Genomic DNA, 26304 nt, shown 5'->3' on the forward strand with positions numbered 1-26304 from the left:
GCATCTTTCACTGCCCAGTTCAGCCCAACCCAGTCCAGAATAGTTCCCTCTTTCATGTTAATATGTGATTTAATGATGTAATATTTTGAAGAGTAGAGACAGTGTGATTAATTTACTATGATTGAAAATCAATTTAGACGAAGACGTACAAAGAAGTAATTATCACAATTAGCGATTTTTTTTGTCTGGTAAAAAATCTGTTTGGCTGGTAAAAAAAATCAGATACTCGCCAGTTGGCTGGTAAGCCAAAAAGTTAGTTTCCTCCCCTGGCGACATGGCCTAAAAATAAAATCCCAGATTTCTTTTTTTTTAAATCCGATTTACGATTTTAATCGATTTATTTCTCTTGAAAACTAGAAACACCAAGGAAATCATTCAAATAACCTTTGTTTTTATTTGACAAAAAAAAATTATCAAACCAAGATGAATTTCCCTATTGGGATTGAAGTGCAAACCTAACTTTCACCAATCTTCACTTAAAAAAAAAAGAAAATAATATATATATAAAAGGTTACTCTTGATCAAACAAAGATGAATGTCCCTATTGGGATTAATAGTGCAATAACTTGCTTTTTCACCAAACTTCACTTAAAACAAATAAAATGTGCCTCTTGATCATCAAACAAGAATGAATTTCCCTATTGGGATTAATAAAGTGCAAATCTAACTTTCACCAAACATCAGTTTTTGTAAAATAAACGGTGCTCTTGAAATGTTTTAATTTTTTTAATTTTAATTTTTTTTATCGAATTTAATTTTTCAAAATCATCCTAAATCATTAATTCGAATTAATCGATAATATCGATTAATCGCCCAGCCCTAGCTGTAGGATGTAGATGGTACTGAGGCCAGATAGAAGAGCTGTAGGAGGATGTAGATGGTACTGAGGCCAGAGAGAAGAGCTGTAGGAGGATGTAGATGGTACTGAGGCCAGAGAGAAGAGCTGTAGGAGGATGTAGATGGTACTGAGGCCAGAGAGAAGAGCTGTAGGAGGATGTAGATGGTACTGAGGCCAGAGAGAAGAGCTGTAGGATGTAGGGCAGGGTGCCGGTCAGAGATGGCCTCAAGGGCAAATTAAAGGAAAGAATGCAGGGTGCAGAATGCAGGAAAGAGTGGGAGACAGTTGACAGGGATGATGGTGTTAGATGGGCTTAAAGGGACAGTGGTGAATACATTAGAGAAGAAGGGACATATGATGATGACCTTTGCCCCCCATGATTAGCACATGTGTTTGGCAATGGGATTGTGTTTTTTCATTGAGCACTTACAGTTATCGTTAGGGCACAGCCAGGTATCTTGTGTTTTATTATAAATGCAGCTCAATGTGATGAACAGCAATTGTGTTATTTTTCAAACACACTAAAGTAATTAAAAGTAAAGTTTGATCTCTTTTGTACATCTCTTTTTTTGTTTGTCAGATAAGTGAGGGATAATGAATAAGAGCTTGTTTGTAGATAAACTCTTAGTTGACGGATCCTCTTTAGTTTTGGCCCGGAGGAGTTTGAACCTTGAAGAGACATAAATGTAGAGAGTTGAGTTAATGTAACAATCCCTCTATTGTCTTTCTCTTTCCCACGTAGAGATTAACCAAGGATAACTAATGGGAGCTAATGCGGGGGGCTATCTTTAGCCCCAGAGGATGCTGGGAATTGAGTATTTGATTGACAGTTGGGTAATCAGAGGGGAAGATGTGAAACGGAATGAAGTGACAAAAATATTCTGTTTGAATGAACACACACCTTTACTCTGTCTCTCTCTCTCACACTCCCTCTGTCTGTCTTCTCATCACACCTGTCCTCCATCTCCTCTGCCATCTCTCTCCCCAAGACCCAGCTCCTCCTCTGTTTTCTAAACACAGAAAACAAAAGGAACATACATACATACTGTACATACATACATACATACATACATACATACATACATACATACATATACATACATACATACATACATACATACATACATACATACATACATACATACATACATACATACATACATACATACATACATACATACATACATACATACATACATAGTACATACATACATACTGTACATTAGGGCTGCACGATTTTGGGAAATAATCTAACTGCAATTTTTCAGACAGATATTGCGATTGCGATAAAATTTGCGATTATAATTTGTATCCCCACAGAGGTTTATTGTAAAATGCGGCTTGCATCTGGCCTACGCGGTGGGTCTTTTCGGGACACAGAGCCTGAAAATGTTTCTTTTTACGTGGGAATCGATACCGGTACCCAACGGTACCTTTTTTTTCTGTACTTTACTCTCCCTCTCTGAAGTCTAAACTTCACAACGCACAATCTAAAACCCCTTACCTCCCTCTCCCAAACCGATCTTGTATCCCAATGGGACTTCCTGGTTAAATAAATACAAATACAAAAATAAATAAAATAAAATAAAAATTGCGATTTTTTTTTTTTTTTTGTGATTTGATAATTGCATCATTCCAAATCGCGATTTCGATTTAAAATCTATTAATCGTTCAGCCCTACTGTACATATATATATACATACATACATACATACATACATACATACATACATACATACATACATACATACATACATACATACATACATACATACATACATACATACATACATGCACCCCCCACACACATATATACAGGTACATACATTGACATACATTGACATAGGCTCCTCCCGGGCGCTTGTATGCTTTCTACAACGGAGTTCGGCGATTCATTTCTGGTCATGTGACATGTACGCCCAATCGTGGGACCGCAAGTGTCTACACTGGTTAAGCTTAGGCGCTCTTTCGAAGTTGGTTAAGGTTAGAGTTTGTCTTAGAGCATGGCGATAGATTCTTTCGACGGTTAAGCTTAGGCACTCTTTCGAAGTTGGTTAAGGTTAGAGTTTGTCTTAGAGCATGGCGATGATCAGGTCGGCACCTTGAGCAAGACACTGAGCCCCTAACTGCTCCCGATGAGCAGGTCGGCACCTTGAGCAAGACACTGAGCCCCTAACTGCTCCCGATGAGCAGGTCGGCACCTTGAGCAAGACACTGAGCCCCTAACTGCTCCCGATGAGCAGGTCGGCACCTTGAGCAAGACACTGAGCCCCTAACTGCTCCCGATGAGCAGGTCGGCACATTGAGCAAGACACTGAGCCCCTAACTGCTCCCGATGAGCAGGTCAACACCTTGCATGGCTGCCTCCACTGTCGGTGTGAATGGGTGAATGTTTGTAAAGTGCTTTGGATAAATGCAGTCCATTTTACCATACAGTACATAGATACACACATACACATACACACACATAAACACACATACATACACACACATACACACACACACACACACACACACACACACACACACACACACACACACACACACACACACACACACACACACACACACACACACACACACACACACAAGGCTGTACATTAACTTTTTTTGCACATAGCACTGGTGCTACAGAGGTAGGGCTGTCTTAAAGGGGACATGCATTGCTATTCCTAGCACTATTTGGGCAACTTTACACAATTCCTGTGAGTCTATTGAACCTAAATGAGTATGTGCTACTGCTGCTTCCCCGCAAGGTCCAGGTTGTGTGTAAATGAGTATGTGCTACTGCTGCTTCCCCGCGCGAGGTCCAGCCCAGGTTGTGTGTAAATGAGTATGTGCTACTGCTGCTTCCTCGCACGCGGTTTGTTTCCCCGACAGAAGCTTCTCTCTCTCTCTCCCTCTCTCTCTCACTCACTCGCTGTCTGCCTCGCTCTGTTTGAGGATGTGTCGGGTTACTCTATCTGCCTCACTCTGTTTGAGGAAGTCGCTCTGCTGTCGCTGTCAACCATACCGTCAAATCAGAACAGCTTAGTTGAGTGAGGGAGGATCTCGTGAACTCGAGACTAGACTGATGAGTCAATATGGTAATTAGAGACACAGACCCATTGATACTAACCCGTATTACTATAAAACCATGCTAAACACAGAAAAAAGCCATTTATAATGCATGTCCCCTTTAAATACTTCGAAGCTTCGTTCAATGGGCATGGGATTCGAATGGGGGAAAAAAATGTAATATATTAACTCATTCAGCGCCGGAGCGATATGCCCGATATAGGTCTAGTACGCCACGCGTTATTTCTAAACCTAGCCGCATTTCTGGCAGACGCTCTCTGATTGGCACTGACTGACGCTCTCTGATTGGCCACTGACGCGTTTGCCCAATCGCGTGACGAGCTGTGTCTTTGCCCATTTCCACGTCAAACAGCCTGCAAACTACCTGGCGTTCTATCGCTATGCTCTAAGACAAACTCTAACCTTAACCAACTTCGAAAGAGTGCCTAAGCTTAACCAGTGTAGAAACAGGCGTCGGCCAATCAGAGAGCGTCTTGCCAGAAATGCGGCTAGGTTTAGAAATAACGCGTACGCCACCGCTTTAATCAATGGGGGGACTGCGAGATTTGCGAGTGCTTAAAATATATCTTAAATTATAGCTATGGGTCTAATACACCTGTCGATTATCAGTGAGTTGCTTCCAGTCAACATCCACGAAACGGATACAGGTACATTTCCGTTTTATACCATGTTGAATATGAGTATAGTTTTGGTGCTTCTGAGTAATTCCACGAAAAGACGCGATAATAGCCCTTTAGTGGAATACACTAAACACGTTGTCATTTTTCGCCTGATTATCGAATCTTCCTGAAATCAATGCTAGATCATCAGAGCAGGCAACTGCACCTCCTCATCCATCACCCTCAACATAGGGGCCCCCCAGGGCTGTGTTCTGAGTCCCCTCCTCTACTCCCTGTACATACATGACTGTGTGGCTCAGCGGAACAACAACACAATCATCAAATTTGCTGACGACACAGTAGTGGTGGGCCTGATCTCTGCAAACGACGAGAGGGCCTACCTGGAAGAGGTCAAGGTCCTGGCGGGATGGTGCCAGGAGAACAGCCTCTCCCTGAACGTCAGCAAAACAAAGGAGATGATTGTGGACTTTAGGGGGTCAGGGACTACAGCCCCCTTAGCATCGACGGGGCACCGGTTGAGAGAGTGAACAGTTTTAAGTACCTCGGAGCCCACATATCCGAGGACTTGACATGGACCACACACATTGACAGTGTTGTGAAGAAGGCACGACAACGCCTCTACTTCCTCAGGCGCCTAAGGAAGTTCCAAGTCAGTCAGAAGATCCTTAAGAACTTCTACTCATGTACAATAGAGAGCATCCTGACTGGCAATATCACCTCCTGGTTTGGGAATAGCACCGCACAAGACCGTAGCAGACTACAGAGAGTGGCACGTTCAGCCGAACGCACAATTGGAGGGGGGCTTCCCACTCTCCAGAACATTTACAACAAGCGGTGCAGGGGTAAGGCTAAGAGAATTATCAAGGACTCCAGCCACCCAAATAACTGCCTCTTTGAACTGCTGCGGTCAGGCAAGCGATACCGGAGTCTCATGGCAAGCACAGAAAGACTCAGAAAGCTTCTATCCCCAGGCCGCGTCTATATTAATCCCAGCCGAAGAGTGCAAGAACGCTTCCGCATTCTTCCCCATTCGCCGGTAAGCAATGCGCATTTCCTTTTCCTTCGCCCAGGTGCTCGCCGCGCATGCTCATGAGGTCCTCGCTTGGTGTTGTAATGGCAACATTAAACTGAACGGCTGAGACCATCCGGTACATGTTTCTATTGTTCATGGGCGTATTATGGAGTATGTTTTATTGCGAAAATACTGTACATCTATGTGAATGTCAAATATGTGAATTTCAAAGGTTGTTCAAATGGAATGTTTGAGGTTGAGGGGTTATAAAATAGGCTAATCTGAGATTTATACAATTGATTTAGCTATAACAGTCTCCCCTGTTCAGACCTCTGGTGAGTGTACTGAATTAATAAAAAGTCACCTTCAAAGTAATGTGTGTCTTCAATTATTTTAATTATGCAGCAAAGGCCCAATCAGTGATCCAAATGTAAACCACAGGGTATAGTCTCCACCACCAGAAACAATAAGAAATTAAGGAGACTGGTTGATTGACTTCTTGATACAAGGACTACATTGACTAGACAACATGTAACTATGAGTTTTAATTGTAATTGCTGTATTGTGTGACCAGGGTTTGTTTACTTTGGTAATTGTATGTTTTGAGCTGTACTGTACTGTACCCATTCTGCAATCTGTTAATAACGTTATGAATGCCCGAAATAACAACGTTACAAAGTACAGTTGACAGCTGCGCTGTGTTAACACTTTAGTTGCCAAAGGACGAGTTTAGGCGTCCTTCCCCGCCATGCTCAAGTTGCCGAAGACGCCGTAACTCGTCTTTGATATCAATATTTCAAAAATCTGTGATCGGAATCATATTTCCTTTCCGGGGCCCTGAGACACAAGTGTGATCTCCTCTCAATCCTCTAGCGGTTCAAGACCGCCATCTGGTGGCCGATCGGCAGATCGAAAAAACAGATGTTACCTTTAACCCGGCAGGACTCACTCCATATGTGGTCCGGGCACTCGCTAATGTTAGAGAGACTCAGTCTTCACACAGTGAACATCGATCGCTGCAAATAACTCGAAAAAACAACATGATTTGGACGTATATATTATTATACAACCTGGAAATGGACCGGGTATTTCAACATCCCATAATGGAAAACTGTCTACCCCACGCTGATCGCCCAACGGCCCGCGGACACTGGGGTGAGTTTTAGCGTGTAATATTACCGTGTTCGACACTAACTGCTATGATGAGCATTTGACCCACATTAGATGAATGGTAAAACGTTGCCCACGGAATTATAAACGATCCCCCGCCCATCCGGTCAATATCAGATGATACGTAGAAACTTCTAGAAGTACGTCCAATTGACATTTTTTATCTCGCACAGATTCCTACCAAACTGTATTTCATCATCAATATAATGTATTTGGGGCTATAAATCACGTTCTGGAGAAAGCTGCAGAAAGAGATGAAAACATACTTATACTTTAGATCATATTTTAGTATGAATATGTGAATGAAAAAGTTTAACGTTGCTACACCATGAACAATACATATAGGACCTTGAATGGGCCCTAATAATGGCAATCTAGCAATAGAATTTAAAAAGTTATAGCCCTGCAAAGAAGGGGAACTTCTCCATGTTAAATAGAGCTGGCAACGGATGGTATATCATGAATTTAACCTTAGGCAATCAAAGTGTTAATGTACAGCGAAATAACGTTATGGCGTTATGAAAGTACAGTTGACAGCTGCGTTGTGTTAATGTACAGCGAAATAACGTTATGGCGTTATGAAAGTACAGTTGACAGCTGCGTTGTGTTAATGTACAGCGAAATAACGTTATGGCGTTATGAAAGTACAGTTGACAGCTGCGTTGTGTTAACGTTACAATGTACAGCGAAATAACGTTATGGCGTTATGTGGTCCTCGTTTGGATAATATGTAACGTTACAATGTACAGCGAAATAACGTTATGGCGTTATGTGGTCCTCGTTTGGATAATATGTAAAGTACAGTTGACAGCTGCGTTGTGTTAACGTTACAATGTACAGGGAAATAACGTTATGGCGTGTTATGGCGTTATGTGGTCCTCGTTTGGATAATATGTAAAGTACAGTTGACAGCTGCATTGTGTTAACGTTGCAATGTACAGGGAAATAACGTTATGGCGTTGCGAGTGAATCTGGTCCGCGTCGCGATAATATACATGTATTCCATTTCATTTCGGCGTCTGAGCGGCGAAAAAGAAAATGCGCATTTGGAGGGCATTACCGGGGCCAATCAGGGCAAAATGCGGAAGCGCTCTTGCACTCTTCGGCTGGGTTGCTCAACGAACAATAACACTATGCAACAACCATCAAATGCACTCACAACACACACATCCACACGCACACACTCACTTTAAACAAACAACACACTGCAGCACCCACTCTCCACACTTTAGAAAACCTAAACACTTTATATTTATTGGTAAAAGTATTCTGTACTTCTGTATGACAACTATTAAAGAAACTTGAACTTGAAACTCATTATTATCCTTCCTCATGCAAGAATGAAAAGAGCCCCCTCCCACCCAACGGCACACAGCCACACACACACAGAGACAGCATCGATCGGGGTAGAAATAAATATCAGATCAACGATCAAATTTTTATATAGTGTTCTTACCTTGTATCTGATGTAATGCAAAAGAAATAATCCAATTATCTGATCGCCCTTCCAAAGGTCCGTACCACATTACCAACCATTACATATGGGCGGGCGGGTTACTGTTCCATGCCATCGTTGTATAGACCTACCTCGCCTGAGTATTTAAACCCCGCCCGCACGGCTTGGATCTTCCCAGAAAATAAACCACACCATTCCCAATGGAGTGCAATACCGGCTGGAAGGCGTAGGCGGCGGTATTTGCCCTTTTGTGAGCTCAGACCCATTCCCAACGATAACATCAGGCTGGATGGATGAAAATTAATGGATATCGCTAATAAAAGAAATAACGATTAAAACCTGACTATACTCGTGATTGGCGCTCAAGCGATGGCGAGTTAACCCGACTATCATCGTGACTGGCGCTGAATGAGTTGAAAGAAAATAATAATAATAATAAAAAAAAAATTGTTGCAAAATCAACTCTGCCTCTCTTTGTTAACTACAACAAGCAATGCTGTTTGTTATTTAAGATGAGGTCGGACTCTGCACTGACAGATTTGTGTTCATTGTGCTGCTTTTATAAAGCCTCAAATGACGGCTTACAATATTTCATGAAAGCAAAGTGTTTCGTTTGTCTAAGATTTAAAAAGGTTTAAACTTTACAGCACTGACAAAGTGCTGTACAAGTCCCAAAAAAAAATATATATATATAATATATATATAATATAATATAATATATATATATATATAAAAATATATAAAATATTTAATTCAAAGCTTCGAATTAAAATCGTATGTATGAACTCGACATACTCCGTTTCCTTCCATGATGAATCTGCAAGTGTTATGGAGTTTCCAGTGTTGCTGCCACCGTTGCGTTTGTTTGTGAGTGTCTTTATTATGTTAGCTCGGTAGCTAATCCGCTCCTAGCAGTGTACTGTGCCCCGCGTACCTGTCTGTGACCCCAGTACGGTGGCCTGTACTCTCTCTGTGTCGTTTTAGCGTGCACACATTAACATAACACCACAGGCTGTTTTGCCTTTTTCTTCTTTGAGCTTAAAATAACTCCACACAGCTGACATGATCACGGTGCGCTGCTAACAAGACTCATGTTTAGCTAACGATAACGTTGTTGTCGCGCTACTACTGTTCACGTGATGGCACGCTTTACAGCATATATCGTATCGGTAAATACTCAGTGTTTTTCCGATATCCGATCCCGTGAATTTGGCCAGTATCGGACCGATACTGAGTATTGGATCGGTGCCATCCCTAATATATACTATGAGTAAAAGTAAACGCAAGGTGCAGGTGAGGGTCTGGTCAGACATTAATCGTATGATAGACTACAACTACCAAGTAGAATAGACATTGTATTCTGCTGACTTTGTAGACAGTTTTTAAGTCGCTTTGGACAAAAGCATCAGTTAAATGACTAAAGACATTTTGATGCAATTTTTTACGTCCATTTTTGTCTATTGGCCATAAATATAGAAGACGCTGAAGGAGAAAAAGTTAATTTTCACTTCATGGTGTTTTCTTTTTCATTTCTTTTAAGGAAATTGACTTCCTGAATGGTAATTAAAAATCTTTGTGTTTGGTTTTGGCGCAAAGTCTCAGAGGACACTCGCCTGGCTCGCTGAACGAGCCTCGCTACCCCTAAACTAATTATTATTAACCAAGTTCAACACTAATTATTACTAAGTAAGAACAAATTATCATTAAAGAACTTGTTAGAGCGATAATGACTGTTTCCTCTGTAAGGGAGAGAAGGCTCTAGAACGTGTCATCACAACTAATCTCACAGCCGCCTATTAATGAGGAAAGGGTTTCCTTCTCATTTCTCTTCAGTCCCAAGACCTGGTGAGGATGGACCCTAGTTTTAATATCATTCTATTACCATTTTTTATAAATTTTCTATTTAACCTTTATTTACCCAGGCAAGCAAGTAAGAACAAATTCTTATAGGGGAGGCTGCAACAAAAACAAGGTTATGTACATGCATACAAGAAAATAAAATGGAAAATTACAGTAGCAATAGTATACAAGGAGAATTACAATAAATAAGGGAGAGAAGGAAAGAGAGAGAGGGAAAAAGAAAGGGAGAGTGAGAACCAGAGGGAGAGAGAGAGAAGAAAGGGGGAGAAGGTGGTAGACCAATGGTCAAAGTGTTTTGTCTATTACCATAGAGACCAGTGGTTCTCAAAGTGTTTTGTTAATAGCATTATATTACCATAGAGACCAGTGGTTCTCAAAGTGTTTTGTTAATAGCATTATATTACCATAGAGACCAGTGGTTCTCAAAGTGCGGCCCGCAGGAAATTAAATATTTTAAAAGAAAAGAAATTAATAAAAGAAATGCTACTACTCAAGAGTATAATAATAATACACTTTATTTGTATAGCACCTTTCATACAAGAAATGCAGCTCAAAGTGCTTCACAACAGTGCAATGAAACAGTTAGTCAAATAGAATAGACAGAGTAAAATGATGTGCAGTTCTGAGTATAACACTCGAACAATGACCCTCAGCTGCCAGAGATGTTCCCCTCCTGCCGACCTGTCGTTCACAATTTGTATAAAAAGCTAAATTACTAAATGTTTCTTGGCGTTATTAACACATCCGGTGCCGTTAACATTTCTGTCGCCCGATCGTGCCGGAAACGTAGATATTTTTTTTTATCCACTTTTTCTCCTCTTTTTTCTATTTTTCTCCCATCCCAATTCCTCTGTGCCAATTCTCCCCTCCCCTGTCTTGGACGTTGCTCGCATATGCCCCCCACTGGCCGGTTGTAGGGAGGATAGAAGCCTTGCATCACGTGTCCCCTCCGATACACGAGGAGGCAGCCTGTCACATCTTTTCACCTGCCAGTGCGGACTCTCATTGGCGAGGTATAACATGTGGGAGGCTCACACTACCCCCGCCATTTCCTGTCTCTGCTGTGCAGGCGTCCCCAACTGACCTGTAGGAGTCGCTGTCCTCAACGTCCAGATTACCACCCATCGACTTCCACCCGCTAACTCTGCCAATTGAGTTAGTATGACGGCTGGCCCAAGCCGGAGGCAATGCAGACAGCCGGAGTTGAACCCGGTGTCTCTTGCGTTGGTGACGAGCGCAATGTCCGCTGCGCCACCCAGCTGCCCCCGGAAACGTAGATCTACGTTTTTCTCGCGGTATTTCTTTTATTCGCTATTGCCATTCATAATTCTAAGGCTAAACGGCATTGCATGCGTGCACGAGGAAGGATAATAATTATGATCTAGCTGTGATTTCAGGAAGATCCGATAATCAGGCGAAAAATGACAACGTGTTTATTGAATTACACAAAAACGCAGTTTTCGCGTCTTTTCCCTGGAATGACTCAGACTCACTCAAACTATATTCATATTCAAAACGGTGTAAAACGGAAATGTACGGATGAAAAAATAATCTGTTTTTTGTAGGGCTGTCTTAAATACTTCGAAGCTTCGTTCGATGGGCATGGGATTCGAATATGGAAAAAAAGATTATTATTAAAAAAAATATATATATATGATTTTTTATATTTGTTTGTGCAAAATCAACTCTGCCTCTATTTGTTAACTACAACAAGCAATGCTGTTTGTTACTTAAGATGAGGTCGGACTCGGCACTGACATATTTGTGTTCATTGTGCTGCTTTTATAAAGCCTCAAATGACGGCTTACAATATTTCATGAAAGCAAAGTGTTTTGTTTGTCTAAGATTTAAAAAGGTTTAAACTTTACAGCACTGACAAAGTGCTGTACAAGTCCCAAAAAATTTATATATATATATATAATATATAATATATATATAATATAATATATATATATATATATAAAAATATATAAAATATTGAATTCAAAGCTTCGAATTAAAATCGAATCTCGGCCCCGAAGCTTCGAATTCCAAAAAAAGAAATCGAGGGTCAGCCCTAGTTTTTTGCACGTTGACCAGAAGCAAGTCACTGAGACTCAACAGCGTTATTAGACCCATAGCTATACTATAAAATATAGGTTTAGCTCTACAAACTACAACTACGTTTACATGGGTTTAATGGACAGCAAGGAAGGGGTCACTTCCCGGAAGGGGCGTGGCACTCAATGTGTTAAGGTGTCATATTTGGTCCGGTTCCCATACAGTTTTAAACCAACCTCACACAACATCACACAGTACTTTGCTTTTTAACCCTTTCACTGCCACACTACCAAACGGTTAACCCTTTCACTGCGACAACACAGAAGGTTAACCTTTCACTGCCACGTGACAATGATGTAAAGTGTGATAGTGTGATTGTAAAGGGTTAACCTTCTGTAGTGTGGCAGTGAAAGGGTTAAGAAGGTAAAACTGCGCCCCCTGGAGCTAAGCTGTCAAGTTAGGAATGACATCGCTGCAGATACCTTAGCTAGCGATTTCAGGGATTGCCATTTTATGTGAGAGTGAAAGTTTGACCTTGGTGAAAGTTTTTATTGTGGTGGCCCTCAATCGAAGGTTGGGTTCATACATTGGCCCTTGGCCATCAACGCTCCTGCCATAGACCAATGGTTCTCAACCTTGTTAACCCTTTCACTACCAAAGGGGTAACCCTTTCACTGTGACAATACAGAAGGTTAACCCTTTCACTACCACACTACCAAAGGGGTAACCCTTTCACTGTGACAATACAGAAGGTTAACCCTTTCACTACCACACTACAGTCACTACCACACTACAGAAGGTTCTGTAGTGTGGTAGTGAAAGGGTTAACCTTCTGTAATGTGGTAGTGAAAGGGTTAACCTTCTGTAGTGTGGTAGTGAAAGGGTTAACCTTCTGTATTGTAACAGTGAAAGGGTTACCCCTTTGGTAGTGTGGTAGTGAAAGGGTTAACAAGGTTGAGAACCATTGGTCTAGGTTAACCTTCTGTAGTGTGGTAATGAAAGGGTTAATGTGTGACCCCTGAGAACAGAGGAGACGACTCATATCACGGTCAAACAGAGTGAATGATGAACTTTGACGCTCAAAATATAATTGTATTTATCTTTTTCAGGCTACACGTAATATATTTTACTGTCTTTCAGTGTCGGGATACAGACCAGCTAGCCTAGCTGTCGGACAAAAAACACCTCTCCCAAAGTTCTAAGCTAGGCTAGTGATCCATATCTGCGTCCATTTGTTTGTGCTAAACTACCGTACTTTTCGCACTATAAGCCGCACCGGACTATAAGCCGCAGCAGCTAAATTGAATGATGTGTACATATATAAGCCGCACTGGACTATAAGCCGCAGGTGTTTTAATGTTTAATTACCATATGTAAGGGTTCGTGCACAGAGGGGATTGTCACAATACTGTCGGACAAATAACAAGAATTAACTCATTTACAAGTTGTATTAAGTTTAGCAAATAAGGGAACAGATAAATAACATTTCAATGCAGTAAAAAAAGCTATATTTTCAGGTTTGGTCCATATATAAGCCGCACCGTTATATAAGCCGCAGGGTCGAAAAATGGGGGGAAAAGCCGCGGCTTATAGTCCGAAAAGTACGGTAATCTAGCTTGCGGCTGGATAGCGTTCTACTGAACGCACAGAGAGGATATATAATTAATTAATATTTTTTTTTTTATTAATGCAGAACTGTTCCATTGTCAAGCGTCTTGCCTACATACTGGATTGTTTTTTACTAACTTATTGATACTCTTATCGGTTCTTTTTGATTATTTTGCAAGAAAAAAAGACAATTAATTAAGAACAGAATCGACATTGCTTTATTATTTATAACTTTATAAATAAATATTATTTCTTCAGCAACAGCAGCAGCAATGTTCTTTTATATAACTTTATAAATAAATTATAAATAAATAAATATTATTTCTTCAGCAACAGCAGCAACCATGTTTTAAATGTGTGAATTATAGACTTTTTTATAATAAACAACAAATGTAAGATAAAAAAAACGATATACACTGAATGATTAGTTGTTACCTAAAGCCCTTGGACTCCACTGTAGAGAAGGGGGGCAGGCCTTTGACAACAAACTGGGTCACAGCCCTGTGACACTTGTTCACCCTATCCTCTGTCATCCTTCCTAGCTGCTAGGGTGAAGGGACTTTGGGCTTGGCTGGGACCGGTGGTGGTAGAGGGAGGAGGGGTGGGCTGGGACATGGTGGCTGCAGCCTCAGCCTGACGATCTATAAAAAGTTGTCATCTTTCAAATATATTTGTAGCTAAACAATTAGCTAAGCAATTATATTTTATTTATTAGCCTATTCGTAATAATTCATTATTAGCCTAGCTAACTCCGTATCTTGGCTTACCTGCAGTGGACGTAGATGCAGATGGAACACTGCGAGCAAAGCAGTCGAAAACGGCGCATTTCTGCACACTGTTATGTTTTGCCAACAGATGTTTTGATAAATTGCTCGTATTGCAACCCTTACTGGCAAATGTTTTGTTGCACTTGTGGCAACGTGCGTTGTCGGCATCGACTCTCGTAAAGTATACCCATACTTTCGAGCGCTTCGCTCTCTCCGCCATGACGAGCACATGCAGAGCTGTCTGTGTGCTGCACGCTTCAACACGGAGCCACAGACAGCACCTTCCTTAAGTACCCGTATGTGTATGTGTGAGTGTGAGCGGCTCGCAACGAGTGTGTGTAATGGCTCGCTGCGGCTTGCTTCTTGTGCAGACAGAGAGAGGAGAGATAGTTTGCAACGTTTAAATTCCTCTGAAAAAAACCTCATAATAATAATAATTTCTCGAGTATCAATAGCAGTACCGATAATGTCGGAGCTTATCAATACTCAGTTTTTTTCTAATTTAGTACCGGTGCCCGTTTAGAACCGGGGTCCGGGGGGCATCCCTAGTCATCACCAGTCACTTAGCTTAGCTGAGGACCAATGGGAAGACGAGTTTCTCTGATGGGAGAGGGGTAGTAGGATTATTTTGAAATCAGTGAGAGGGGTAGTGGGATTATTTTTAAATCAGTCAGAGGGGTAGTAGGATTATTTTGAAATCAGTGAGAGAATTAAAAATAATTGGCTGTACGTTTTGTTTACACCAGCTGGTGCAGGAGGGGTCATTGACAAAACATTTACATTTATAAAAAAAACATTTTGGCATTATGTTTAGTGTTTCCCCTAGGATTTCTTTCAGGGGGGGTGGTAGGCCCCCAAAACTACTAGTGTTTTCGCGGGGCGAGCGTGTCACGGATACGTGGTGTCAACAGTGTCGTCATAGATGCGCGCAGTAAGGCGGTTGTTAGTATCAGTGCATTTCTCTACACCTAGCTGAAATGAAACGATTGCACATAAATTAGGTAAATAAATATTAACAATATTTTAGGGATGCACCGAATATTCGGCCATCGAAAATTATCGGCCGAAAATGGTTAAAAATGCATTTTCGGCTTTTGGCCGAAAGGGTTTTAGCACCGAAAATATATCACTGAATGTCAAAGAACAGGGTTATGTAACGTTCGTAACCTAAAGTGTTGTTATGATGACGTAATCAAAACGCGGCTACAGACTTTGCGCAACGTATAACGTGAGCAGCTTGGCAGCTCTTCCTGCGTTATACAGCCTGTGATAACTAACTCCTCTTGGGAGTCACGCTGTTTCTATGTAAACTCTGTGAGCAACGCATCCAATAAATGCGTCTTTAACATGCTTTATATCCTCGCCATTACTATATGCCCGTCGCGGTTAAAACCTTTTAAACTAACCTTAGCGTTAAGCTAGCTAACAGCGCTTCCGGTCCTCTTTCACTCGTCTCTCGTAAGCTATGTCATCCCCCGCTAAGAGTCACGGGAGATGTAGTAAATACAACAGTCCTTCCATAATTCCATGAATTATGACAGTAGCCACTACAGTAACATCATTAAGTCTGCTATAAGCTATTATCCCTCTCGTGTGTGTGTCTTTATGCAGATCTTTATGCAGTTTTAAAGCACCATGGCTTTGTTCTGAATGCACTTTGTTGTAGTTATCCTACAGAGAAAAGAAAATGCACTTGACTTTAATGCACATTTTGTTGTATGCAAAGAGAAAATGTTTAAATTGTACAATCTTTCAGCAGTCAGTCTGGAATTAATGTATGCATTCAAAAGTGCTGAATAAATGTTTTATGGGCCCATAATAGTGATTATTAATATTATTTAAGTTAAGTTTAGCCATAATCATGTCTTTTGCCGTAATCAGGTAGCTAAAAAAATAAAATAAATAAATACATTATATATATATTTATATTAATCATTTTTGGCCTTTCGGCATTCGGTTTTCGGCCAACTGTTTCCTATTTTCGGTATCGGTTTCGGCCAAGAATTTCCCATTCGGTGCATCCCTACAATATTTATTTACAACACATAAATTAACTTATTTACAATTATACATACAGTAGTGACAACACATATATGAACTATTTACAATACAGGGAGGCACATACAACACTCATAACTATTTACAACCAGTGTCAAAGCGAGCGCACTCAAGTTGTTCGGAAATTCTGAGGGCTCAGAGTGCACACTGGACGCTCTGACCAAGAGTCAGTTTATCAGAGCGGAGCAGATTTATTGTGGAGTGAATTTATTAACTCACCTTAACTAGGGCCCTATGAAATCCGTTTTTATCTTTTCCTGTTTTCGGATATGAATTTTCCTGTTTTCGGATTTCTCTGTTTTTAATTTTCCCGTTTTCGGATTTCTCTGATTTAATTTTTTTTCCTTTGGATTTAACAAAAAATAAAACGGTTCAAAATTATATTTTTAACTAACTTTAATAACAGTACATCTGCAAACAGTGCCAGTGTAGTTTAATGTTCAGTGCCAGTTAGGTTATGAGGTTTCTTTTTTCCAATTCAGTTCAGTTCAATACAGTTCAACTGCCAGCGCAGTGCACTAACTAAATAATAATTAAATAGTTCAATAATACAAAATAATAATTTGTTTAAAAGAGAGAAAGAAACTGTAAAATGTTATTTATTTCAAAGAGATGTCCTTTAAAGGTTCATTCTTCTCCCCATCTCTGGCTGACATCACCATTGTGATACATGATGGTTAGGCCTTTGTGTTTTCCTCAGTGAGGGTTTCTCTTTTTGTCGGTCAGCAGCGTTTTGTACTTGCTGAAGCTTCTCTCTGTATAATAATCTTTTAAGTTTAAATATCAACATTATCTGGCCATCCTCAATACATAGTAAATACTATCAAACTTGCAAAAGACCAGAGTTGCGCGCGAACACACACACACACACACACACACACACACACACACACACACACACACACACACACACACACACACACACACATGCACACATACACACACACACACACACACACACACATAAATTCTTTTTTTATTATAATTTTTTCTGGCGGGCGAGTCGCCCCGCCAAGGCAATGGTAGGGGAAACACTGATGTTATATCACAAAACTGAGATATTGAACATATAGACGTTGTCATGTATTGATGTCAGTACAGTAGCAGGACGTTGTCATGTATTGATGTCAGTACAGTAGCAGGATGTTGTCATGTATTGATGTCCGTACAGTAGCAGGAGGTTGTCATGTATTGATGTAAGTACAGTAGCAGGACGTTGTCATGTATTGATGTCAGTACAGTAGCAGGATGTTGTCATGTATTGATGGAAGTACAGTAGCAGGATGTTGTCATGTATTGCTGTCAGTACAGTAGCAGGCCGTTGTCATGTATTGATGTCAGTACAGTAGCAGGATGTTGTCATGTATTGATGTCAGTACAGTAGCAGGAGGTTGTCATGTATTGATGTCAGTACAGTAGCAGGCTGTGTTTTTATATTAAGCTGTAGTGTAAAGCACCCTGTGCATTCGTGCTGTGAAGGGTGCTATATAAATAAAGGTAATTCATTCATGTAAGTACAGTACATTTACATTTAGTCATTTAGCTGACACTTTTATCCAAAGCGACTTACAAGTTCTGTACGACAAGTCATCAGGAAGGGCACAACTCTATCAGCTGAGTAACAATGTTCATCAAAGTGTTGAGTGCTACAGTGTAGGTTAGTTTATTAGGACAAGTGCATGACAGTAAGGTTAGTTAGGATTAGATATTTTTATCTTTTTTCTTTTTAATTCAGATAATGGTTGAAGAAGTGCGTCTTTAGTCGACGGCGAAATATTGGATGGGTTTCGGCTGTCCTAACTGGGGTGGGTAGTTCATTCCACCATTGTGGGGCAAGGACTGAGAATAGGCGGCTTCTCTTTGATGACCCTCCCGGAGCTTGGATAGGAGTAGGTCTGAGGCGGCCAGAAGATGCAGAGCGTAGGGGTCTTGAGGGTGTGTAGTTAGAGACCATTGACCGGAGGTAGGCGGGAGCGGTTCCCTTTGCCCCACGGTATGCTAGGTCGAGGGCCTTGAAGCGGATTCGTGCAGCAATGGGGAGCCAGTGCAGGTCCCTAAGAAGTGGGGTGACATGGGCCGACTTCGGTAGGTTTGAGATCAGGCGGGCCGCTGCGTTCTGAATGAGTTGAAGAGGCTTAGTGGCAGTGGCCGGGAGGCCAGCGAGCAGTGCGTTGCAGTAGTCGAGGCGGGAGATGACTGTTGATTGGACGAGGAGTTGCGTGGCTTCTTTTGTCAGGAAGGGGCGGATCCTTCTGACGTTGCTCAGGAGGAATCTGCATGTTCTGGTTGTCGCTGCGATGTGAGCAGAGAAGTTCAACTGGTCGTCGAGGACAACACCAAGGTTCTTGGCGGTCAGGGACGCGGTCACAGCTGCATTCTCGACTGTGATGGAAAGATCGGTCAGGGGTGAGGATTTGGCCGGCAGGTGGAGCAATTCTGTTTTGCTTAGGTTCAGTTTGAGGTGGTTGGTCGTCATCCAGGCGGAGATGTCGGACAGACAGTGAAGTGCCTCTGTGACCGCAATGAGAGCCGTTTCTGTGGAGTGGCCAGTCCGGAAGCCAGACTGATTTGGGTCTAGGAGGTCATTCTGTAAGAGATAAGCAGTAAGTTGGTTGGATACAGCACGTTTAAGTGTTTTAGAAAGGAAGGAGAGAAGAGAGACAGGACGATAGTTGCCTATGACGGTCGGGTTCAGGGTTGGTATTTTTATGAGCGGCGTGACTCTGGCTTGTTTTCGGGAGGTGGGGACCACCCCCGAGTTGAGTGAGGAGTTGATGGTTGCAGTTAGGAATGGGAGGATGTCTGGTGCTATGGTCTGGAGCAGGGGTTCCCAAACTTTTCAGGCCGCGACCCAAAAATAACGGGGTCAGAGAGCCGCGACCCCCACTATGATAGGAGGCAAACAAAAACAAAAATAAAAAATTATAACTTTTTTATTTTTATTATTTTTTTTTAAATAAATGGAAATGTATGGTTGAAACATGCACACGTTCAAACGCACACACACTAATAAGCATTGGAGGCTTTTAACCAGGGCCGGACTGGGGAAATCATTCAGGCGAGGAAATATAGTGCAAAATATAGCCCCAGTCAGGCCACTTTTTAAGCAGGGGGTCTGGGGGTCCCCCACTATTGCGCTGCTGCAACTAGAAACACTGTCCTGGCCGCGTGTATACTTTCCGCAACGGAGTTCGGTTTCCGGGTTCCTCTGATTGGCCGCGACCCCCACGTGACCCGCCCCCCCTATCCACCGCTGCCGCGCGCGGCAGAGCGAGCGGCCATGGACTTGACTTTCGCTTTCAATTTGACGCTCGCTTCCTGAGACTTACGCTTTGCGCACTGCTGTTTAATAATATTGTCGCTTTTCACATCGCATGCTCTTGTGACTTGTGCAGTCATCTAGTTAAAGACAGTAGAGGTTGGCGTCAGTGTAAGTTAGTGTTGTGTTCATTCATAGTTAAAGACAGTAGAGGTTGGCGTCAGTGTAAGTTAGTGTTGTGTTCATTCATAGTTAAAGACAGTACTGTATATTTGAATACCGTTTGTCACAAATCTATCAGTACTAATACCTACAGTATATGTCCCTATGCCATAAATGTCATGTATGTTGTGTATGTCATAAATGTCTATATGAATTGAAAATGGCGGACCCTGATGTAAACAAGACAAACAAGACTTTCTCAGGTCTGCATTCCCTTAACAATTGTGTGTATTGAGCCGTACTGTATTGTACCCATTCTGCAATCTGTTAAATAAAGTTTTCATTCATTCATTCATTCATTCATTCATTCATTCAGGTTGCCGTCACGGTCAGTGTAAGTTAGTGTTGTGTTCATTCATAGTTAAAGACAGTAGAGGTTGGCGTCACGGTCTGTGTAAGTTAGTGTTGTGTTCATTCATAGTTAAAGACAGTAGAGGTTGAGTATGTTTTAGTTTTTTTAACAAATGTTTTTTATTTTCCCTTTTTTTACATGAAACAAGATAAACAATACAGTAACAGTAATAATCAACGATGAATCACAGGACAATAACAGAAATAATAATAACAATAATGACAGTCCAGTAATTTAATCAGAATGAAACAAACAACACACTGCAGCACCCACTCTCCACACTTTAGATCACCTAAACACACTTTATATTTATTGGTAAAGGATTTGCACTACAACTCGTACACCTTACTGTAAATTGTACCTAAATTGTACCTCATCCCATTTCTGCTTTGCACTATATAGTATTGTATATTAGTACATTGCATAGTATATTGTATATTGTATGGTAACTCAGTTACTTCTATTCTGCATCGAACATTGTACATATGTCTATACTGAACACTGTGACCTCTATTTTTACTTCTATTTTACATGCTATACTATTTTATTTCATACTTATCTTGTCTAGCACAGTCTCTGGAGCGTAACAGTAAGAAGCATTTTGTATAAAAGTATTCTGTACTTCTGTATGACAACAATGTATGCCTTTCAAATAGGGATGTCCGATATTATCGGCCGACCGATATTATCGGCCGATATCGGCAGTAAAATGTGATATCGGAAAATATCGGTATCGGTAAATTTTTTTTTTTTTTTTTTTTTTACATTTATTTAACCTTTATTTACCCAGGCAAGCAAGTAAGAACCAATTCTTATTTTATTTATTGTCAAAAGTATGCATGTTGGTTTAATTCAACAACAAGAGATATGTAATGTTAATTTTTACTTTTTTAATTATCATATTTTGCACAGATAATGCTTACATTTAGAAAGCCTTTTGAATGCATCCAGTGAAATTATTAATTACCTGAAATTATTCAGTTTTTTTGGGGGGAAACCCTGCATATATCGGTATCGGTTGATATCGGTATCGGTATCGGTATCGAAATTAAGAGTTGGACAATATCGGAATATCGGTATCGGTAAAAAAGCCAATATCGAGCATCCCTACTTTCAAATGATAAATGATAAATGATTAAATGATACACACTGAAATCTACGCTCTCCAGTGTTGGGAAAGTTCACTTTCTACATGAACTAGTTCAGTTCACAGTTCACAATTTTTTAAATGAACTAATTCAGTTCATAGTTCATAATTCAAAATTTTGAACTAAAGTTCATGGTTTCAAAAATGAACAAATTTAGTTCTTTTTAGTTCTTTTTTGATATATATATATTTTTTTTATATAGATTTTTCACGTACAGTTACTTACATTACAAAAACACACATTGGGACAATGGAGGGGGGGGGGTCCTCCAGTTCATCTCTATGCCATCATCCACACCATAAGCAAGCAAAAACAAAACAAAAAGAAAAACAAGCAAAAAGGAAAAGCAAACCAAGACAGGCACTGTACAGTATTGCACTTGCCTCGAGCCCATTCACATGTAGACATATATTTATTTTTTCCTATCCTAGGTCTGTCCATACAATGGGGCACTGGGCCTTTAGAAGGATCCGAGAAATTTCAGCAGGAAAATAGTCTAATAGTGGGGCCCACACCTCCTGAAAGGAAGCGTTGTTGCCTCTATGCATTGCACAGTGTCTTTCATGGGGTAGCACACCGAAGATCTCTCTATACCACATTTGTAAAAATGGAGGCTTATCCTTAATCCAGTTTATCAGAATGCATTTCCGGGCTGAAAGTAGAAGTTTATCAAATAGTTTGAATTGTAAAGGGTGTCACCCCTCTTGTTTACATCAGGGTCCCCCATTTTCAATTCATGACTGAGCTGTACTATACTGTACCCATTCTGCAATATGTTAATAAAGTGTTCAATCAATCAATCAATCACTTGGCCCCAGAACCTGGATAAACACTTAGATTCCCAAAAGTAGTGATATACTGTAGCCTGTAGGTACCCAGGTCTGTTTGACATTTCGAACATAAAGGAGATATTGAACGGCCCATTTTGTTAGTTCTTTTTTCAATACGTTGCTGCAAACTATTATTTGTAAAAAATATTGAACCACACAGACAGCAATCAGAATACTGGCATTTCCATAACGCTTTGCCACCGCGCATTCAGTCCACACTGCAGCTTTCATCTCTACAGTATATTTTCAAAAACATGAGGAACAACTTTGCTTGAATTGTCTTTATTATGAAAACTAAAACAGGACGTTTGCATATTCTCAATGTTGCTGTCGACGTCGTCGCGTCGATGTGGGGACTTGCTTCTTCAAACCGGGTGGACAAAGTTTACAGACAAACGTTAGATTGTTTCCGTCTGAGTCAGTACTGACTTTAACGTTAAACTATTTTAAATCCCCAAGCGCCGACATCTAGAGGTAGAGTTCTCTGAGCGAGTGCTGCTCTCGACCTGCTGCTGCGCAGCTCTCTGCTTCTGCTCGCAGATTCAGCTGTTGTTGTGATGAGTCTGATGACGTAGCAGGGGGTGTACAGGCGCGTTGCCAGATCGGTTGGTTTTCCACATAATTTTAAAGCCTGTTTACGGTGTGTTTTAACTGGGTTTTCGGCTGAAATACATATGAAATCTGGCACATCTTTGAACGCCGTTATAACAGAGTGCTGAGAATGAACGCACTTTTGAACTCCGTTACACAGCGCTGAGAATGAACACGTTCTCAATTACGTTCATTTAGCGGATAATCAGTACGTTCAGTTCACGTTCGCCCAAAATACGAACGCGTTCATGAACGATCGTTCATTGAACGCGTTCAGGTACATCACTGACGCTCTCTCATCCTGCTTTCCACAACTCCTATACTTCCTGAGTAACGCGACGCTCTCTCATCCTGCTTTCCACAACTCCTATACTTCCTGAGTAACGCGACGCTCTCTCATCCTGCTTTCCACAACTCCTATACTTCCTGAGTAACGCGACGCTCTCTCATCCTGCTTTCCACAACTCCTATACTTCCTGAGTAACGCGACGCTCTCTCATCCTGCTTTCCACAACTCCTATACTTCCTGAGTAACGCGCCCAACACTGCTTAATGGTTGTTTAAATATTTTACATGTTTTGATGTGGTGCATAAGCAGCATATTAAGATGACTGCGTTTCTTGAACAGCTGATAACTGCATAAGCAGCACATTAAGATGAGTTACCAACAGCGCGTTTCTTGACAGCAGAGTGGCGCGTTTCGCGCCGCTGTAACACAGCGGCGAGCGGCAGCGGTAGCGATAAGGGGGGCGGGTCACGTGGGGGTCGCGGCCAATCAGAGGAACCCGAACTCTGTTGCGGAAAGTATACACGCGTCCTGGCCTGCTTCTAAGTTAAGTGGCCTGACTGCAAAAAAAAATTTATTATTATAATTTTTTTATCATCTGGCGACCCCCCCCCCCCCCCCCCCCCCCCCCCCGCGGCGGCTCGCGAACCTCCTGTGGGTCGCGACCCCGACTTTGGGAACCCCTGGTCTGGAGGAGCAGGATGTTGTCATGTATTGATGTCAGTACAGTAGCAGGAGGTTGTCATGTATTGATGTCAGTACAGTAGCAGGAGGTTGTGGTGACGGTGTGTCTTGTTCTTGCAGCCAGACAGCTGAAGCAGGACTGGCCTGTTGAGGCGAGAGTCGATCTGGAGGACATGACCTTGGATCACGGTAAGAGACACTGTCACAGTGATGCTCTCTCTCTCTCTCTCTCTCTCTCTCTCTCGCTCTCGCTCTCGCTCTCGCTCTCATTTCATTTCATTTCAAACCTTTATTTTAACTCGAAAGGCAACTGAGGTTTCCCTCATTTACAGTCACGTCGAGTGTACATACAGAAATGAAAAAATAAAAGAGCATATAAAATCACAACAAAGTGACAACAAGATGAGGCAAAAAGCAAGGATAACAAATCAATTAAAACACGTAGCTACAACTTGAAGGCTCCAAACTTTGCAACATAGGGGAGAATCCCAGCTCCAATGACTGTCTTAGTTCATTCCATGAGCTAGAGGGGCATCATAATAACAAAATGCAGATGTACCCTGTTCAGAGCAAACTCAGGGGACCTTAACACTTTCAGAGCCCTTGCTTAACCTTGATTTACCCGTTGAATGCCACCATCCACTTCAATGTTAGCGTTAAAAACGCCTAATCTATGTTTTAAATTATGGCTATGTGTCTAATCTGCCGGTCGCTTTATCAATGACTCGTTTGCAGTCAACATTGTCGAAGCGGATTGTTTTTTTATCGGTTCATTTTCGTTTTATAGCATTTTTTTTTTTATAGCAAGCCCTCGTTTTCAAGGAAAATATAAAGATGATAAAAGACATTTACTGGAATATTCTAGAATACACAAACTGTGAATAGTTTTCAAATAAACGCTAGATTATCGATAGTATATGTGTACGTATGCACGCTATAGACGCAAGCTAAAAAATCGATTCTCTTATTTCCTCATCAGCGATCGCGCACACACAGACACATCACAGATAGGGCAAACGCTGAGATCTCAGCGAATACAACTGTGATTATCTCAAGACTGGTAAAATAGATTCCTTACCTCAGATCAGATGTTCTCCAAAAAGATCATTCCAATTCCTGATTGCCATTCCAAATATCGATCACGCTTATTGATTGAGTATTGGCTGCTGTAAATATATATTCCAGGCTGATTCCCGTCCCGCGATGACTTCCATGTTGATCAGACTTCTTGCCAGCACAAGGAACCAGCTGGCTCCGCCTCTACATATCTACAGATCCCAGGTCAGTCTAAGCGACTGACCTGCAGTTACACAGGGATAGACGATATGGGGCGCTTTTTTCCATTCTGAGCTCCTGTAGGAGCTGGTGTACCAACGGGAGACTCGGGTGATGAAATATGATTTCAGATCGTTAAAAAACCATTAAAACGATATTTGTCATCGTGGGCACTCAACGGGGGGGCTGATACAACTAGATATGTCGTCCGTGGCACTGAAAGGGTTAAGGACCAGCCAGTCACTAGAACGGGTTCCGTAGGTTTTGTTTGTAACCTTTATTTTAATTCGAAGGACATTGAGGTTTCCCTCATTTACAATGACTATGAGTTAACACACACATGAGCAACACAATGAAAATATAAAAAATAATAGAAGAAACTAAAAACAATTGCAATCTCTCTCACTCACTCACTATATCTCTCTCTGTTTCCTTTCTCTTTTTTTCTCTCTCCTTTCTCTCCTCCCTTTATTCCTCTCTCTTCTCTCTCATTTCTTTCTCTCACTCTTTCTCCTCTCCTTTTTCTCTCACATACTCTCACACACACACACACACACACACACACACACACACACACACACACACACACACACACACACACACACACACACACTCTCTCTCTCTCTCTGGTTCTTATTGTTTTATTGTGGATCCCCATTAGTCTACACCAAAGTGAGACTACTCCTCCTGGCGTCCAAACATAAAAAATACAAAAAGTTAAATAAAAATAAAAAAAACACAAACATTGAAGTACTCACAAGAAACCATCACAACAAACAAAACAGTGAATCAAAGCTCACTCAATATTCATAAGTCAGATATCACAATTCTCCAACCATAAAATACAAATTACAAGAACAAAATAGATCAAAATCATTTATATGATTTTAACTCATATACCATAACTTTTCTCAAGTCACAGATCACCTTTATATTTCCATACTAATTTCCATAATAAGTCAATGACCAAAATGTAACTCATTATTCATGAGCGCAATTTTTCCCCCTTTTTTTTAAACATAAATTTGTTCCTTACCATAGTTATATTTCTCTGTATATTATTCCAATAAGCAACTGCTCTATACATTACCGTCTTTTTCAGAGCATTTGTTTTTTGTAGAGGTAAAGTAAAGCATGAATCTAATGCTTGC

At 41.1% G+C, this 26304-nt stretch overlaps 1 protein-coding gene across 2 annotated transcripts in view; it reads left to right on the forward strand.

The window, feature by feature from the left end:
- Positions 1-26304, forward strand: part of dnajc24 (DnaJ (Hsp40) homolog, subfamily C, member 24) — a 64122-nt gene that overhangs the window by 35383 nt on the left and 2435 nt on the right. For both annotated transcript variants that reach the window (XM_084335069.1, XM_084335070.1), the window contains exon 4: positions 23999-24067. In XM_084335069.1, the coding sequence (XP_084191195.1) occupies positions 23999-24067 (69 nt within the window). The remainder of the gene's footprint in view (positions 1-23998; positions 24068-26304) is intronic.

This window comes from Notolepis coatsorum (genome assembly GCF_963971535.1).
Source record: "Notolepis coatsorum genome assembly, chromosome: 18".
Lineage (NCBI taxonomy): Eukaryota > Metazoa > Chordata > Actinopteri > Aulopiformes > Paralepididae > Notolepis > Notolepis coatsorum.